General features: G+C 43.7%; 1 protein-coding gene across 1 annotated transcript in view; it reads right to left on the reverse strand.

The window, feature by feature from the left end:
* Positions 1–18262, reverse strand: part of REL (REL proto-oncogene, NF-kB subunit) — a 29603-nt gene extending 11341 nt beyond the window's left edge. The window contains exons 1-4 of the mRNA XM_065059357.1: positions 18064–18262; positions 12530–12672; positions 9280–9428; positions 4920–5011 (exon numbers count right to left, since the gene is read on the reverse strand). Coding sequence (XP_064915429.1) covers positions 4920–5011; positions 9280–9428; positions 12530–12672; positions 18064–18070 — 391 coding nt within the window. The 5' untranslated portion in view covers positions 18071–18262. The remainder of the gene's footprint in view (positions 1–4919; positions 5012–9279; positions 9429–12529; positions 12673–18063) is intronic.
* Between the last annotated feature and the right edge of the window lie 1646 nt (positions 18263–19908).

Raw genomic sequence — 19908 nt, forward strand, 5'->3', positions numbered from 1 at the left:
GCCGATAATATCAGGCATCCTGTTAACAGTCTTCAGCATCCAGAAAGGATAATAAAATACCACTGATCTGATGAAATTCAGGGGGGATTAAGGGCTCTGGTGTTTACTCATAAGGTGATGCTACAGGGAAAGTGAAAGGTGTGTTTTTTTCTGAGCGCTGAAATGATGAAGTGTTTGGTTTTTTTGACTGATAACACGATACCTGATTAAACAGCACCCTCCTCACACCCAGCTTCGAGACCAGTGAGGTCAGAAACTTCTGAAGTGGGTAGAGCTGGAGGCACTTGAGCATCTAATCTTAACCTGCGTGGAAACTTCCAGGGCAGATGATGTGTTGTGACACACTCGGCGAGGGCTGGGTGACAATACACCCAATTCACCCCGCAAAGGGACGTCTTGTGACCTTCCCTTCCCACCGCAGGGCCAGCAGAGCCCCAGCAGATCTCACACCAAGAGAACGACCTCCTGCAAAACAAAAACCAACAAACCACGGCACCAAGACGACCGCTCGGGAACGCACATCGTTAATAATCACCGATGAGCTGCCTTTTACGCAGATGATGGTTTTTAATTTAGGGATATAGGCTGGGAGCTGGGTTTCATTTAAGTGATGACACAGAAGGTGGTTTGCCTCAAGCGTTTTGCTCCTGGAGCACAAAGATACCCCCTTTTTAGCCCTGATACACCAGTTTAACCCAGCCTACGCCAGAGGTTTTGCTGGAAAAGGCCGGTTCTTGCTGGGAGGTAGAAGCTGGGAACAAGGGGAGGAAAAGACCGTGGCAGCGCTACGTTTCTTCTGATGCACCCATGTTTATACCTCTGTAATGCATGAAAAGGGAAGTTACAATCAATTCTGTAGAAAAAAAAAAGACACTTTTCCATGTACCTATAAACAGAACATGCATCAGCAACGCTCACTTTTTAAAAAGCAAAAACATGATTAGTGCAAATGACTGGAAAATTCAGATGCTAATCTACAGTCAATAAATAAAAGCTACTATGGTTACATGCCCCTCATGCATCTTCAACACATGGAAGTGGCATCACCCCTGTTTTACAGAAGGAAGCACAGGGAAGGCGAATGACCTGGCCCGATACAAAAGCCAAGGGAAGAACTGAGAATGCAAATTAAAACTTTGGAAACTCAGTCCTTGTTTTGTCCAGACATTTCCCTGAATCTGACTTCAAGTCCAATCTAAAATATCAAAGGTAAAAACGGACCAGATTTAAGCCAACACATCCAGCAGCACCTGTATGTTTCTAAGGCCTTTTTTAGCGGTTTCTGTTTATAGCACAAAAATAAAAAGTCAGCAGTTTTTGTGCCTCTACTTGGTAATTTTCCTTTTCATTTTTAAACAACTTGCAAAGGGGTCGTCCTTTCGGTTAACATACAAACTTCAGCATGAACAGCAAAGCAGCATTCGCACGAGGAACAAAAGGCTTTCCAAAGGTAAAACCTAAAGCCGTGTAATGATCAGGACACTCAGCTTTCTCCAAGTAGATTTGCTCCACACCTCACTCAACAACATTTTCAGCTTGAGAATTTATTGGGAGGGGGTTTAAATATTTAAGGGCAGAGGTTTAAGTTTCTTTCAACACCTAAGGGATTTATTAGAGAGGACTCTGATGCTTTCTGCTTTCAAACCAACTTGCTAAGAGCCTTCTTTTGATTCATAATACTTTGATTAGTGGCTCGATTAATCAGCACCCCCCCATAAAGCAGCACGTGGGGTGGAGAGGGGGGATCTGGGTGAACTTGGGTGAGTGGTGTCAGAAGAAAGGGGGGTCCTGGGGGCGGCAGGGGAAGCTGTGGGGACGGTGACGGCGCGCGGGGGCGGGAAGCGAGTGTCAGCGGCGTGGGGACCAGCCCCGGCGCGGGGCGGAGGCGTGTGGGGTGTCGTGGAGACTGTGACGAGCGCGAAGCCGCCGCGGGGTCAGCCGCTGGCGGGCGGAAAGGGGAAACGGCGAAAGGAAAGAACCGCGGAGGCAAACGGAGCAGAGTTGGTTGTGGGCTACGGGGGAGAGCCGAAAAATTAATTTAATGGCTCTTAGCAAGAGCGATTGCAAAGGGAGAGGAACCTTAAGCATACGTCAAGCGCCAGGGAAAGCTTATTTATACACTCTTGATAAATGACCTGAAATTTGGCAATTCTCTGGGTTTCTCACTTAGGGTTTTCCTGCTGTCATCCATTTGGCTAGAAGAAAGTTAGTCCCCTGCAACACTTTGCCAAGCACAGTTTTTCCCTTAATGTAAAGAACACTTTTAGGGCTTTTCCTCGTTGATAATTAACTCGAGCTGTTATTAACTCAATTGTTGTCTCTCTGTCAAGTCACACCCACCCACAAAAGCTCTTAACTGAAGACTGGTTCTTCTTTTAATTTGAGTTGGCTGTACATCAGACAGTCCACGGGAAGACAAGGACATGGCACAACTCAACAGCTACGAAAAGAAAACAAACACCCTCGAAAGCAGACGTGGACCAGCTCCACTGGAGGAGTAACTCTGCTCCTCGGATGTTGTGCTACTTACATCATCATCACGCAGAGGAGTCCTAGTTACCTGCGCACCATTGCCCTGGTGTGCTCCGGAGTAAGAGACAAGTGATTTCTAGAGTTGTTTAGCTTGTTAAAGGAGAAAAATAAATGGGATGCACCTTGTGAACGCAGCGGATCATGAACACGTCCAGCGAGGGTGTGGGAACAGCGACTCTCTCAGTAACACAAGAGGAACAACCCGAGCGCAAATCATCCCACTCGCATCCGAGTGAGCGCAGGCGATTTGTACAGGACGCACTGAACTCAAGGACTGATCAGTGCTGCCAGCTGATGGTGGAGAATTCACCGTGAAACAGCCTCAGAGGCAACGCTTGCGGGGCACACAGGTGCAGACGGCACACGGCATGATCTTCCCACCATCCAGGAGTTTGGAGTTAGGCATCAGTTGCTTTAACAGCACAGGTGAGAGTGTTGGAGAAAATTATCTTAAAAATAACATAAATCTTGACCAAGCAGTTTCCTACTGCTGCTGATTACAACCCTTATTCAGTATGTGACCATATTATGTGCCAGAAGGAGGGATGACTCCACCAAAGAGTTTGTCTTTGGGCTCACCCTATCTTCACCATCCCAGTTGCCTGTGGCACTTGGGCTTCCCTGGAAGACAATGTCCCCTTTACACAAAGACGTTTGGAACGCAATGTCGTGGACCCACGCCTTGCTATTGCTTCATCCCTTACTGCCGAGACAAGTAATACGTACGCTGACAGGCTGGAGGCATTTCGCATCTGTTAACAGGGTCAATACTGATCCTCTGCCCTGAAAGGAGACTGGGGACAGGGACTGCTTGTTCCAGAAGAAGGTAGGAAAGAAAAAGAACCAAAAAACAACTCACAAACACCCTGAAGGCTAGTTTTCAGCTCCATGAAGTTTCTTTTATGACGTCCATACAATAAGTGAGTAACACTAACTTGCGACTTGCTTAAAGCATGTACCTAACTCCAAAACTTCTCTGAACAGAAAACTCAGATGCCTTTCTGAAGACAAATAACTAAAGCACAATGCAGAATGGATCCAATACAGCCTGTGCAGCCCTGGAGAACGCAGTGATACTCCGCTGACCTTAAAAACCAAACTAAATCCTTACACAAAACTTTCAGTCTTATCGAGCAGCAAACATTGCGGTGACTGCTAATGAAACCGTGCTTTGATCAGTACACATATCAAAGTATTTCTGTTGCTACCCCTGTTTTATTAGACCTTGGTCCTTTGCCTTTCTGGGCTCTGCTTAGCACTGGACTAAGCTGGAGCCCAGTCTCAAGGCAGCTCTGCTTTGTGCTGGCACATTAACAAGTGCTGAAAAGCGATTCTGCTGCCAAGCACAACTTGCTGCAATCACCCCAAAATCATTAGGAGATTTGGAGTTATGTGCCAACTCTCGTCAAAATCTGCTGTCAGATGATTTTAAAGATGTCTTCATCACAGCAGCACTAGGAACAGAGCTAAACATGCAGTTGCTAAAGTTTCTTTGGTGATATAAAGGTACAAAAAGGGATTTTATCAGGTTCTTTTACTGCATGACATCAAGAGAAAACAACAAGAGGGCTGAACACAAGATTTCCCCTCTTTTGTTCAAAATCAAGGGAGAACTGGCTAAGCCAACGTAACATAATTAAAACACTGTTTAAATTGTGCTGATGGACTAAACCCAAGTGAAAACAGATGCTGTTGTGTACACAAATCACCAGAACGAGGATAATTGTTTCGATGGACCATTAGGACCAGTCAGAAACGTAACTCTCACCTCTCTAAGGGTCTTACCTGAATTTAGCCAGACTTCTGTGGATATTTAACAATGAAAAGATTTTGAGAAATCTCCAAGCTGTTGCCACACTTAAGCGAATACATAACTGTACTAATAATAACGCTTAGAAAATAGATTGTGGGGTTTATGTTTTTTATCTAATCCCCCCCAGTTGTGGCCACACGCTGAAAGCGTCGGTCCCACTCCAGTTGGCCTTAGATTTGCTGCTCTGTGCATTGAACTCAGCTGTGAGATTAATGGGTTTAGCAAGTTGATCTGAGGGGAAACCACTCTTTTCGGTTTATTTCTTGCAAGTTGGTTTTCCATTGGAGCAACTTGCCGAGTCAGCTCACCGCGTAGCCACGGCGCCTCTGTACCTGGTGTGAGTAAAGCGGTAGGAGTGTGTGAGTAGGGATGGAGGGAAGGGCAGGACGACTCTTGGTGAGAGCGGCTGTCAGATAAAGTTTCCAGATAAACTGTCAGATAAAGTTTCGAGGGAAGTTTCTATTAAAAAATAAAGAGGATTTGGGAAAAAATAAAGCTCACCGCAAAAGCAAAGGCAGGAAAAACAAAAGCCCGCCCCTCTGCAAAGTGAACCAGCCAGCTGAGTTCTACTCACCATTGAAAGGGTTAATCTTCTTCGAGATCCGTAAAGCAATCGATTCCTTCAGGTCTTTCTTCTTCACACACTGAATGCCCAGATTCTGAAAACTGAAGCATACGTGGCAGGATTTCAGCAATTAATGAAATCTTCAGTGTAGAATATTAAATAAACTGGTTTATGTTGACTAGTGTGATAACATACAGTATAAGAAATGGGGAAAGAAAAGCTGATTTGGCGGATGTAAAAGATCCGAAAAGGCAGGGATGACAGGTTTTTTAAAATAAGTAACAGAAGTGAAAAATACCAAAATAAATTTCTACAGAATTTCTTTATTAAGAATATATATTTCTATCTTAAGAACTTACTCTGCAGGAAGCCTAAAGTGATTTAGAAGTTAAATACTCAATATAAAGTGACAACGTTATCAATAAGCACTAATTAAGGTTTTGCCTTCCTGTTTTTCTCAGGGAATGTAACTTTCAACCACTATTTTAGAGGGTGTTTTTTTTGTCTTTTAAACCAGCACAAACAGGTTTTTAAATCTCCTGTAGTTATGGAAAAGTTCTGAAGAGCTGCAGCTCCTGATTTGCATACGAGCGCAGGTCACCCCAACGCAGGAGGTGGGGGGAGTCCCGACCGAGCTGACTCTTTCCCACATGGAAAAACCATGACATCATCAAAGCTGAGTGGATGTAAAGCAGGAAGTAAAAAAAAAAAACAGAAATAAATTACTAAAAGAAAAAAATAAGCCATGTTTCACGCTGTTACAATACGCTCATGCCAACAATCATCCTTCTCCAGAAGGACCAGCAATTTCCCTTCCTTTGAAACTCCCAACCAAAGTTCTGTGCTTTAGTTGTGTCTAAAAAACCAACACCTTAATGCACCTAAAGTTCCCGGCAGCACCTTCAGGAGCAATCCTGCATTTCCCTGCCCTCAACAACACTCCTGGCACGATGTTCAGGTTAATTTTCTGTGCCAGATCCGTTCTGTTCCGAGGTTCCCAAACCCTCTGTGATCAGGTTCCGCTCCCAGAACCTTTACCCACCGGAGGAACGCACGAGTTTCCTTTTGAATCTGAACTTGAGACGGTGACACAGAGGAAAATAAAACCCAGAAGCATCTCCTCATTCACTAAAACACTCTGCCTTCATATTCTGCCTGCCGACATTCAAGATTTGTAATCTTTGCAATCCTATTTTTATCTTTTCTTGTGGCTAGTGCTTTATTTAGGGCTTGATCACAGCCAATATTACTTTTTTCCCCCCAGAATACCCTCTGTATCCCACAGATTGAGTCTGAAGCACACTTGAAGCTCAGCAACAGGTCTTGTTCTGTATTATTCCCACCTAGGCTCTCCAACCATCCCCTATAAATTATCAAAGCCCATATGCAGCACTGGTCTTGAAGAAAAGCTCTACCCAGCTAAGCAAGGACATCACTGCCCCTTTCGATCACTGCAAATAAATCTTCTAATGGAAAACAAAAACAGGCTTTTAAGCACCCTGTAATTCTCAGATTATAAACATATAGTTAAAGGCGCTGTCCCAGTGAAAGTGTCTGTTTTTGCTCAACAAAGGGCCGGACCGGAGGAGAAACTGTTGAGAGGGCCGTGGGGTTTCACATCGAGGCGAGCTGACAGGAAGCCAGCGAGATAACGAGAAGAGAGAGGGAGAAGTAGGAAGAGAGACAAAAAAATGAAAGGCGCGGAGAAATAAAAACTATGATATCATCCATGTAGAGAGACAGCGAACTAGGAAGTAAAGATCTGAATATACAGGCAAGTCGCACATGCTCCAGCGTTCGTGTTTTTGCCTTGATGTCTTGGCCAGGGAGGGCTCCCACCGAGTTTAGGCAGCGGTACAAACATCATCAAACCACAAGCGGAACAAAACGTTTTGTTCAACCGGAACTACAGGGGGAACTTTAAACAGGCAGAAGGCGGAGTAATTACTCAGAGCAGCCCCAAATCTGGGATTAATAATTCCACTCCTAAAAATTAAAAAAAAATAACACATTTTTGCTCCATTTAGGATGATCAGCAAGAGCAAACAGCCAGAACTATCACCAAGAGAGGATGTCTCCTGCTCACTAGTATTGTACGAGGCTTTTCTCCAATGTGGCCTCAAAGAGAAGAATGGGGAGACTGAGTCACCAGCCACAAAAAGGAAAATGACTTTAAACATCCAGATCCAATTACGGATCGTACTGTTCTTTCATCTTAAAGCAACCAATGATTTGTTAAAAAAAAAAATTAAAAATTAGTGTACCGATGCTGGAAACATTTCAAAGAGAATGTTTTGAGCCTCCTCACATCAGGATCTCCAATGTCAAGCTCAACTGGAGCTCAGAGATTTGCATTATCAGTAAAACAAAAGTAGCCCACTTGCTATTTTGTATTAAATTGAGAGGCTTATAACCTAACAGTACGGAGAAAAATGGATGGATATAGCAAACAATCATGAGTACCTCAAATGGGAGACACGGCACGATGTTCAAGAACACGATTTGACGCACACATTCATGGAGACAAAACCAAAATTCGCATATAATTTGCAGAGCATCCCAGTGCTTTTTGGCATTACACCCCACAACGGCCTCTCTGCGGACTTGCCTTGCGCTTACACACTTAACTCTTGTGCAACAAAATGCCAAGAGGAAAAACAATCATCAGTGTCTCCCTGTATCCGGTGAATGTCACATATAACCAGAAAAGGTGTGAAGCAACTGGGTTTCTTCTTTTTGTTTTTTAATTGCTTTGGATCAGCACGCACAGAGCTGAGAGCAGGAAGTGGGACGGGCTGGAGGGACAGACACCCTTCGATTTCACGTGAAGAGCCTTGATTTGAGAAGACCAAGTGGAAGCTGCTGAACGGATGGTCAGAGGAAGGTGCAAGGTCCCAGAACAGTGTGAGATACTCACAACTGCCTTTTAGACAAGGTTACTTGCAGGGAAGGCAACAGGACTGAGGTTACGACAATCAAGATGGGAGGTAATCACCTGAAGGGACAGCCCTACCTTTCTAAAGAAGTGTCACAATGGGGAAAAAATCAGAGGAATTACATTTACTAATCCTTTCCTACCATTTGCCAATTAGGACGGCATTGTGAACAGAGCTAAAAACCATAAACTAATAAAACCGTTAGCATCCGTACCAGCAAGACAGTACATTCAACACGCCACGTGCCAGCTGAATCCATCTGCAGCACGTTCACGATCACTGGAGCCTGGGCTGGATGTTGAAGCAGCTTCTCCACTGTTACAACACTTTATTTCACCATCGGACAACCGTCATCTTCAAACAGACTGTGTGTCTTCGGTTCTCTCCTTTAATAGCGTTCTACTGTCTAAATCCAGGTAAGTGTGGAGTAATATCACTAACATCAACAGAACCCCATCAGCCTGAGAGCAGTGTGTAACAGCTAGTTATACGCTGAAATACTGACCTTATTTTCTTCCCAGTTCAGTTATGTTTACCCCAAAGCCTACTTGCAAATTTACTACATCGCAAACTGTGAACCGCAGGCAGCTTATCAACTGTAAATTCCCCTCTCTAGCAATAATCACTCAGCTTTTGTTGGCAGTTTACTCTGCTTTTGCTTCATTACATAAGACTTGGTAAACTCAGAGGAAACACAATCAAATACGACGGTATTGTAGATATTCTTAATATTCCGCTGAATAGCACTGAGAACTGCATCTCGTACAGAGCCTGAATTATTCCTTAGCATCCACGAGTAAATCCTTCCCTGGTATCCTTGCTCCACAAAATTGGGCTTGAGCAGAATCTGGATTTTGACTCAAAAAAACCCCCAACCTAAACAAATAGCAACACCAGTGACAACTACCAACACGTTTTGAGATGTGTCACAGCCATTAACTTCTTGACAACGTGACGCTCAGCCACTTTCTCCACCACTTTCCAGAAAGTCCAAATAGAATTCCCAGGGAAGATGTGAACTTCCCTAAATCTCTCATCACCGTGACGTACTAATTCTAAGGTTGTTGTTACCCGTTCTATTACTCATCAGTTTCACATGTAGGAGAGAGTCATGCTCAAGAGTAAGAGGGTTACTGAACAAGGCTAAAAAAAGGAAACAAGTGGGAGAAAGGAAAAGGAGGGACACTGGGAGAATGAAAAAATAAGGAAAGGAGAGAAAAGGGTGATCGGAAAAGGACCAAAGATGAGTGTGTTGAGTATTGAAAAAGAAGAAAATACTTCAAAGAGAAGTTGGCCTCTCTCTGAGACGGATTAGCAAACCTCAAAGGCAGCATACTAATTGCCCTTTTAGTCACTATTCAGAGTTTTAAAACATAAGATTAGCAAATCACTTGCATAATTAATCAAACTCCCAAGCAACGCCCATTACTCACGACAGGACTCGGCGTTCTGGCCCAAACTCGGCTTCGTAGTAGCCATCCCTGCAGTCTTTGCCAACCAGATCGTGAGGGTGCGGCTTGTAGGGCTCGTTCTTCGTCACCAATGTCGTTCTGATTTTGACTTTTCCAAAATAGTTCAGAATCTACAAAAAATGGGGGATATTTTCTAGGTTTTAGATAGCGGGGCTAGTAAACTACCCACACGTAACTGAAAATGCATTTTATCCTAAAATGTTCTACGGAAGAAATACCACAGCTAAGAAAATACCATTATTGTTTCATAAAAGTTTTGTTCATTTTATTTCAGTTCTGTTCGTTTCACACTAAAAATACAAACAAACAAAACAACCCAAAAAACCAACTCTTTGGCAAAATAGTTGAAAAGTGAATTTTTTTTTCCGTAAGTGTATCTCATCTATTTCAGAAAAATCAAACAACACACTTCACCTGCTAGTTTTGCCAAAGCAGCTGGTTATTTGTGACAATAAAACTTTGTTAGTGCCAGTATTTCACATTCAATCCGTTCAGTTCTCTTAAATTACCCTCCTGCCGGAACGGGAAGGAAGTCTGAGTGGCTCTAAAGCATCTTTTTTGTTTGTTTTTGTTTTGAGGTTGGAGATCTATTGCTTCACCATCTTACCAGTTGAATTCATCCCCGTGCAAAAGGGCAGGGGGGTAATACAGAAGCTTAGACCTAAAACAGCTCCTAATGTTGTGAGACAAAATGTTAACAGGACATATTTCATTACAATGGAAGATGCAAAACTCTGCGTAGGTGACCGCATACAAATGCACATTGAAGGACAGGTCTAGCTCCAAAGATCTTGGGATAAAAACTCCTAAAGCCTCAGGGATAAGGATGTTAACCTGTGCATGGAACACTAAGTAGGGAAAGAGGATCTTAACAGATACAGCATGTCATAATCTTCTAGGAAGTCTTTCTTTAACTAATTCTCAGATGTATATTGAATCTTATACTCAAGAGGGGTGCTAACCCTTCACAGAAATCACCGGCTTCACTCAGTGAAGGTTTCTCAGGTGCATGAAAGTCTTTCCTCATGCTGACGGCTACCAGTGAAGTCACCAAGGGTTGCGTGGGCGAGTGAAAAAAAAAACAGTTTGGCCTAAATTGTTTGAAGTGTAACAACTTGAAAGCAAATACTGGCGCAGGCACACAATTGTGCAGAGGCGAGCTCTCCTCCTCCGCTTCCCCTGCCCTGGAACCAAATGTTCCTCTCCTACTTCAGCCCTTTCTCTCTTTCCTCCTGAGACTCCAAGGACCTTCTTCAGCTGAGACCTCAAGCCTTTGACTTGACCCATGCTCTTCTAGCTTCCATCATCTGCTAGCTTCTTCAGCCTCCAATTTGCTTCCTTTCTCAGCCTTCATACAAGCCACCGCTAGTTTTTACCCTTAAAATAAAACCTTCACTGCTCCTTCACCTTCTCCAACTATTACATCATTTCTCCGTCATTTCAAGCCCCATCCCTTGAACCCGAAGCCTGAGCTAGCCACTTCTGATTCTCCAGTTCCTCCTTGATGTTCTTCAGCACAACCACACCACAAAATTTAATCTCTTCCTGGCCCCTCTGTTCTCATCCTCATTGATGTTTCCACCTCTAGAGGGGACTCCCCTAGTAGCTCATCAGCACTAAATCCTCCTACGGGCTTCAGGGAGGCAGGAATTCACCTAGAAATCACCTGCTATCGTTAACAATCAGCTCTGTCATCAACAGTCACCTTTAAAATAAGAACAGACTACGGCCAGGATGGGTCACCTACTGTGTCCCGTCTTCCCTTTGGGTTCTGGCTGCGCCTTCACATGCAGCACAGCCCAGAATAGAAGGAATCAAAGCCTTACACTGTCTGTTCAACTTCTGCCCTGACACAGCCTTAGGCTGAGAGTTTGAAAGGATTTACTCTTGCCAGTAGCCTACGTAGTTCCTTGTTCAACTGCTAAGAGTGCTGCGAAAAGAAAAAAAAGTCTGGCAAGATCTCTATTTCCTGCATTCCTTAACTAAATCTGGCACGGTCATAGTCAAGGGGAGGACCTTGTTTGCCTCTTCCCTCAGTAATTCTGGCTTGAGGGCTAGACCAGCTTCCAAAGGTGCTTTATGCAGCAGAGGCTTGCTCTGCCGCGCAACACGACTGCCAACGTTACCTTTCTCAGACTCTCCCTCTTCTTATACATCTTTTATTCCTCAGCCTAAAACATCGCATATTTTTCAGATTTCAGGTCCTCTGCATCTGTTCTTTTTCTGCTGTGATTCCAGAGACTCTGTCTTTGGCTCTGCTTATTTTTTTAATACTTGCACGCACTGCAAAGGCAGATATACATCTTCTGCTCCCGGGCACTGTGGTGCACTGCAAGATGGCAAGTACTTCTAACTGCCCATTTAGATTTGAGCTTTCTCTTCTAATCTCACCTCCGAAAGATTTTCTCCAAATTGAAAGGGATTAAGGAAACCCTAGCAACTTAAACTTCAAATAGGAGACATTGCTTTGTGCCACAAATGAAAACTACCACCAAAGCACTTCCATCCCAGCTCCACCATTTGTATCTTTGTCCCTGCTTTGATCAGAGCTGCTACGGCTGCCCCGAATCCCTTCATTCTGGGATTCCCAACCTATCCATTAAGCGACCACCCAACCTGGCTTCATTGCAGGTGCTCTGACCACATAATCCCCCTTTCTCAGCTCATTTTTAAGTTCTGTATCCCTTTCTGACTTCACGTACTCCATGGCAGTTTCTTTTGCAGAGCCTAATCGCCAATCACTGGCTGCAAATCACTTTCTTACTTTGCTCACTTGTACGAAGTTGTGCCCAGCAGCTTTTCAAATTTTGTACACAAACTCCTTCAGAGCTCTTCCAAAATTCATACTGCAGCCCAAACAGTAAAAACAAAGCCAAGTCACATAACTAAGAAAGCAGAACAAATGTGCATACAGAAAAAGCTAATAATGAATGGTTCCCAGACAATGAGTAACTTCGCTGAGTTCTCTCTCTACCAGCACTTAACTACCTCTACACCTTCTCCTCTTCTTGTAAATTTGAACAAAATCTTTAATGACTAGGAGCAATGAACTCTTTTTTCCACTCTGTTGCAACTGCATTTGCATGTCAAGGAAAGAATAACAGAACATGAAATTAAAAAAGTATTTTATTTACTGCACCAAGTCCAACGCATGGCTCCACCACACTGTTAATGCGGGCAATGGTAATTCATGGATAAAAGCAATATTTACCTGGATGGAAGGGAACGTCTTATTGTTTTCAGTGCTGTGTTCTCCCGGAATGCTGCCTGCCGATCTTCCCTCGCATTTGTATCTGAAACGCATCCCCCTCTGCCTGGGTTGTTCAAATATTTCAATGTAGGGCTCAGGGCCACCTTAAAAACAAAACATATTCAGTATCAGCATGCAGTAGATGTAAGGATTAGACAATCTAGACTCTTTGATTGGTATTACCATCTTTCCACTCGGTCTGCCTTCTCAGGCAATCAACTCCTTATGTACATACGCACATTGAAGGTGGGGGGCAAGGGGAGGGAACAGATTTTAAATGAAGCCTCAGGAATCAGTGCCATCCAACTAATTAGCAAAGGGTGCTCTCCCCCACCATCTCACCTACAACTTAACTTCTTTTAGCTATTAGAGAGCATGTGTCTGATGAAAGAGGATTTTATACAACAGGAAACAAATCATTATTTTGCGGGAAAGGTTGATATTTTAATGATAAGACACTTTTAGGAATGGTTGTCTTCTCAAAATACAGGTACTGTCAATACGATGATCTCTTAAATGTCCTCTGAAAGTGAAGATGTTTCATCAGAATTGATTGATTTAGTTCCTCTTATAGTGAAGCAGCAACTATGCAAATTATGAAAAAAAACCCAGCCCTACTGGGTTAAATATTTATCACTGTGGGCTCAGAAAATACCCAATTGTTGGTATTGAATTCTCCATCTTGAGCTGCCCACCTCCCACAGGACCAGCTTCTAGTTACAGTACCTCCCCAGACAACGAAACCTCAGTAGAAACTATTAGGCAGTTGCCCAAAAAAAGAGGTTTTCAGGAAACATGAGTGATAGACAAGAATAAGAGACAGCAGAACTCTTAAATGGAGAGGGTTAGAAAGACACTAACTTTGCAAGAGTGTAAGTACTGCTCAAGTTACGTTTTATTACCAGACACTAACAAGCTATTTAATATATCTCACTGAGAACATCAAACAGGATAGTCAATCAGTGACAACAGTGGGATGGCATGTGAAAAGCAAATAATAGAGGGTAAGTAAATATTGTAGATGTTGAATCATCATGGTGTTGCACGATCAGAAGAACATAGCTTATGGAAATGTCTACTGAGCTCTCTGTCATCTTCATATAATAGCATCCTCCTCGAGCGAGGCTGAGCATCACAAACAAGCATGACAGGCAGCATGCTGTGGCACAGCACTGAAAAAAGTGTTTGGATTTCAACATAATAAACAAAATAGTTATTAAATATATTGAAAGCGCTAAAGGGGTAAAAGATCCCCTACTTCCTTTTGGCCAAGCTCTAGACAGCCTCAGGTCCACAGCATATAATTTTGGCAAAGAGGTGGATTCCAATTTGAACTCCAGAATAGAAGTTTCTCTTCTGTTGGCCCTGCAATGACTTGGGCACAACCTGCCAACACAAGGCTTTAACTTTATGCCTGGGATTTGTTGAAGGTAAAACATTTCCAGTGCTGCAGCAGTTCATCCTCAAAGTAGGAGAAGATTATAACCTAAATGATGAAGTAATTAAGAGAAGGGATGGAAAGAACTGCATCTCTGAGAGGTCTGTTGGAATTGCCTTCAACAACATGTGCCTTTTCAAAACCTCAATGTCATTTAAAAAGGCACAATGCATTTCAACTCCAGGCTATATTTGCTGCCAAACATTTGAGAACTATGGTTTAGGACTCTCTATATTCCTTTCTAACAATTTATCAAAATGCAGTATCTAAACCAATCACCTCCCATCAAGTAGATTTTAAATAATTTTCTGAAAATAGTCCATGAGCTATCATGTTAAATAAACATGAGCCACTACTCTAGGTCCAGTTACTTACAAGGATGGTCCCCTTTCCAGATACTTGCCATATCTCACCCAACCCTCCTTTAGGTAAGCTTTGCATATTTTCTATTTCTGGAAAATAAACAAGTCCATTAAAAGGGAGGGGAGACAGATATCGATAACAAAAAAGCCTAGAAATGACGTAAAGCTGGTTTCAAAGAGAACACAGAAGTGTGAGCTGCTCACGAGGCCAAGCCCAAACACCAGCATACGGCTACTTAACTTTCACATTTAAATTCACTTACATGACTGTGTTTACCAGCCCAGTGGACCAGACAACAGATGACTTCTGCCAGCAGTGATGAGCAGCTGCTGCAGATCGGTCAGCCTCCCATTGCCATCATGCAATTGAGTAGAGAACCTCACCTTTCCCTTCCTACGTAACGCAGTAGGCCACAAACACCGGCACGTACCTATATACTAAATTAAAACTCTATTTTAGAAGGTATAATGACAAAATTGCAGCAAAGTGCCTACTAATCATCTCACTTTGGAGGTGCACACGCTTACATAGGTGCTAACCAGACGCACAGGACACCCACGTATATTACGTATGTCAAAACCAGCCAGAGCCCTGCTGTTCGAAACTACTATAGAACACAATCACTTCAAGCCTTGAACTCTCTCTGCTTTAACCAATAATTTCCCTTCACGCTCTATTAACACTTGCTTAGGAGGATTTTTTTCTCACCTATTAAGAGCACTTTATTATAAAACTCTGCGCTCCGTGATCTTTACAGGGCTGTGGCCGAAACAAGTGTCATTGAAGGCAAAGCCGCTGCTTAACAGCAGGTGTGTTTGTGGGAAAGTAAAGCTCAATGACGCGGCTGCCTCCAGAGATTAAACATTAAACTTCATTTTATCTCACTTCTCTCTCTCTCTATTTAACAATCATGTTATCATCTCTACCCCGATTATCAATGCCATCATGTTTTGTGTAGAGAGGAAACACATCAAAGTGTTTTGTGCGAACTAAAGGTATTATCAGCGCTCTGCAGCAAAGAAGGGGGCTGTTGAGTGTTCCCCATTTCTGTAAACCGGCAACGCACTTCTGAAGCGACCGGGCTTAACTATTTCCCAATCTGCTCTCACACAGAGGTCTGGTGGCTCCCACGCTGTCGCTAACGACCTGTCCTCATCAGGTCGCGCCGTGTTTGTCAAACAAACATGAGCTACGGCAAAACACAAACTCTCTTTCGCTAATTCTGGCAGAGAAACGCACAGCTACTCCTGTTACCTACCTGCCCACAACTACTCGGAGAAGCATCTGAAATGGAAGAAAGGCAAAAAAAATGTAGCTAATCCTTCATCTAAGTGCTTAAGAGTCTAATTTGCATTTGTAATTGGTTATAATTGCCTATACACTGCTAGCAATAGAAACATTACAGTACAGATTACAACCTGCCTCTTGTTCTTTTTGTTATAAAATTGTTTATTCCCGCCATGCCCTGAATAATGCACTAACTAATTTAAAAGATAATCCAGTAGATTGAGTGTCCCAATTACAAACGCTAAAAAAAGCAGTAACAGTCCAAGAGTTCAGGTACCTTATACTCATTCAAGAACTGAAGGTTGGTTTATTTTAAGCCATTCTGGGCAATACAAAAAGGAACAAAAGGACAACCCCAAACAACACTTCCATCAGACCTCTCCGTGATGAGAAATCTGGGCTGGTTCAAAGACACGGCCTGTGCCATTAGGGGAGGAAGTGCGACATGCGCTGTCACCGAGCAAAGCGACAATGGGATCAAGGGTTTGGGATCAAGGGTTTGACAGTGGGACCAAGGGTTTGTACATTTTGTTGTGTCCCTTTGCCCAAAGAAAAGGGGCTCTGGAGGGACTACACAAGTTGTAACTTTCTTGCTCAACTGGAAGCACCCTGTGAACAGACTCGCCAGCAACGTCTGCATGTGAAAGCGAAGCAGCTGTGGGGCTTTGTGGAAGATGTGAAAGTACCACTGAAACCCTCCGGCCCCAGACACAGATGGGAGAAGCGCTGCCCTTGCACTTGGACTCGCTGCTGACCCTACGTCGTCCGCAGCAACCGCCGCTTCTGAAAAGCCAGAGCAAACATCTACACTCTTATAACCCCCTGCAACACCTCAGGCAAGACAGACTATGGTGGAAGATTTGTTACATAGCATGTTCTACCTCAGTCTATAATAATTAAAGCATAAATTCTTAATTTAGAAAGAGTAATCTACCTAGGACTCCGTAAACCGTACAGATTCTAACAGGGAGACAAAACTGCTCATGAACTTCCTCTTTACTATCGTATTACATTACAGAACAGTAACCAGAAGAGGGAAAAAAAAAAAGCAACTACAAAAGCTAGCTAGTACCAGGAAGTTATGAACTTCCCCTACTGAAAAATTCCTTATCTGGTTCCTAATTACACTGAAAATACATTAAGACATGAAAAAGAAAATAAATAATAAGGTGCTATCTCCTGCTTCAGTTTTGCCACTCTAAAACACGTAACATTTAAACGACACCTTTGTACAAATCCGGTTGTTTTCTCTCTCTGTTGATAGCACACACGTATTTAACGGGAGTAAAGTTCGTACTTTGCTAAGTGGTAACAGAACACACACACCTAAGTTTTGAGGCTGGAAAGCATCTTTCCCCAGAAATGCTGTTCTAATTAATGCTGCCAAGGCTGAAGTTTTGGAATTATCTTTTTTTAAACCCTAAGAAAGATACCAGAGAGACACCTTCTGAAAGGATGACAAATTCAATTTAATTTAGCCTAATGAAACTTAATTGTGCTTTTTTTTTTTTCTGTAATGACTCAATGCATGACCCTTTATCTATATTACTTTGCATTTATGCCACCTCTGTTTCTTATTAATTTGCGTTCTCATTGGCAAGTTCCTGTGCGAGGAGGATCCTGCTGAGCATCAGTCTTTGGCCTGTTGATATCTCCTGCCCAGATACAAGACCCATATGCTTGTTTAACACCCAGACGTTTTAATAACACAACTCTAAGGCTTAAAAGATCCAGGTGTTTAAAAGACGAAGCCTAAAAGATCCAGGTGTTTAAAAGAAATGTAGATGAGGTTCTTAGGGACAAAGTTTAGAGGTGGACTTAACAGTGTTAGATTAACGCTGGAACTCAATCTTAAAGGTCTTTTCCAACCAAAAGGATTCTATGATGTTATAACAGCCTTGTTGCAACCAACCTGAACAACCCCATGATGTTCCTTCATTAACTTTTTTCATAAGCCTACTTGACAAGCTACACAGACACAGATTTAATATCGCAAGCAGATGCGGGGATGACGGGCTGGGGCACTGTCACCCTTTTTCGCGCTGTTACTCACCTCCCCCTGCCTATGGGCTGAAACCAACAGGGAGACAGAATCCTAAAGTCATTTTGCTCAGAACAGACCCCAGGATCACCGAGTCCATTAACCTAACCAGGAGATGGTGGCAGATGGCGAAATGGTGGCAGAGGCGCCGCAAACCCTCCCTCCCAGCGCAAAAACACAAAACTTGGCGTTTCCCCTAAACCAGCAGCCGCTTTTTCGGCACCGCGGTTGGAGTAACACAAGGAGCAGGAAGGGCGGAGGGGTCTCCGGCTTCCCGCGGGGCACCGGGAGAAACGGGGCCGCTCCCCGGCCTCCCAAATCCACTCCCTGTCCCGTCCGCCCACCCCGTCCCGTCTCCCCGCTCACCGGCCATGCTGACAGCTCCGCGCCGCCGCTCCGGCCCTCCCCGCCCGGGCCCCGCACACCTCGGACGGACGAACGGACCGACAGACAGACGAATACTGGCTCGGAGGGACGGCCGGGCCCGACTCCCTCCCCTCCCGGTTGCGCTGCCGCGCCCCAGGGCCGCCCTTTTCAGGGGGAATTTCCCGGCGGGCGGACGTGCGCGGTGCCGCCCCCCGCCCCGTCCCGCCGCCCGCCCCCGGGCCCGCCCGCACCGGAGCGTCGGCACAAATATCGACCCCCCGCCCCGCTTTTTCGCCGCGTACACGCAGCCGGTATTAACAGAAAACTCCATTTAGTGGTGTGTTAATAACAGCGGAGGAAAACTCATCAGCAACAAGGGGGTTAAAGCGCAGCGCGTCACTTAAAACTCTCGCAGAGTTTTCATAGCATCTCAGACCCGAATGTGAAATGCAGCGGGGAGCTTGGAGCCGACACAGAAACATCGGGGAAAGGGGGTGGACACTTTGGGAACAGCCCCACAGCCCCAAATTCGGATGGGGTGGAGGAGTCAGTCAAGAACAAGCAAACCTAAAGGATAAAAAACACCTGTAAAGAGGGGAAGGCAAAGGAACAGCAAACCCGCACGCAGCTGTGGTACAGGCTGCATTGAGCTAGCAATGATTTTAAATCTTTTAAAAAAAATGTCAATTTTTGTCTTAAATCTTTACCACCACATGTAAAAATGCAGTTAAATGAGTGGGTATTCTTGAAAATGATGCATTAATAAAATAACAAGAAAAGCCTCAAAGAGCACTCAAAATACATAACTGCTTGGGGTTTTTTAACTTTTCTTTTTCTCACTCTCCTTTCTTAAAGCAGAGATTATTGGGATGTATAGAAATGAACCACAGCAGAAAACGCTGTTCTTTAATCCGCAAATCCATACACTAACCCAGGTCGTTAAGCAGAAGAAACTGCCCAATGTTTCTTATTCTTCCTGCTCTGTGGCCCGTCTCAGCAGGACTTTGCTTTATAACCTTAATTTTGTCTGGCTGTCATCACGGATAGTTATATAACATTTCCTATAAACAGAAATTATCTTTCTCCATTCTGCAAGTAAAACTTTTCTTATTTAAGATTCACAGTTCAGCATCTAAATAGAAATATTATAAGGATGGGTTTTAGAAAGTGAAGCCGTGAAGCTTGACTGATGTACAGAGCCAGATGCTTAAGAGGACCCTGGGAAGAACAATACATGATGTATATTCCTGGCACTGTTAAAACAATAGGATTGTTACACCCCTATCAAATCTATAAGCAAAATCAGAATCTGAAGAATCCTACAGGGCACACCGAATAATCAAACTGTCCATGACATTAGCTCTAGAAGATTAAAGGGAAGAACAGCTACATGATTATATTTAGAGAGTATGCTGAAATAATTGTACAGTTGTGGGTTAGTTTCTCACCAGAAGAATATGATTTTCTCATTGTATTTCCCACAAAAAGAAAAAAACAAAGGTACAAACCAGCAGTGCCATAGAACTAGGAGAAGATAGGGCTAGATCTTTATGTCTTCAGGGATTTCTTGGATTCCCTGTGACTGATGGTGTAAAATGAAGCAGGAAAGCAGTTCCATTATTATAACTCAAACTTAGATTGTACCTACACATGCACACACAACCAGAAAGCATGCATCAACAAGGAGACCTCAAACAAAACGTTCTTCAAGGTGGCAGCTGGGGACTGAGGTGGGGATAGATGCTTTTTATTCTCTTGCATTTTAAGCAATGGGGTTGGGAGATGCCAACGGGATGGCACGTTAACATTGCGGGTGCTCAGAGCTCAGCGCCTCATTGCTTGTGC

Source organism: Columba livia, chromosome 3 (genome assembly GCF_036013475.1).
Source record: "Columba livia isolate bColLiv1 breed racing homer chromosome 3, bColLiv1.pat.W.v2, whole genome shotgun sequence".
Taxonomy (NCBI): domain Eukaryota; kingdom Metazoa; phylum Chordata; class Aves; order Columbiformes; family Columbidae; genus Columba; species Columba livia.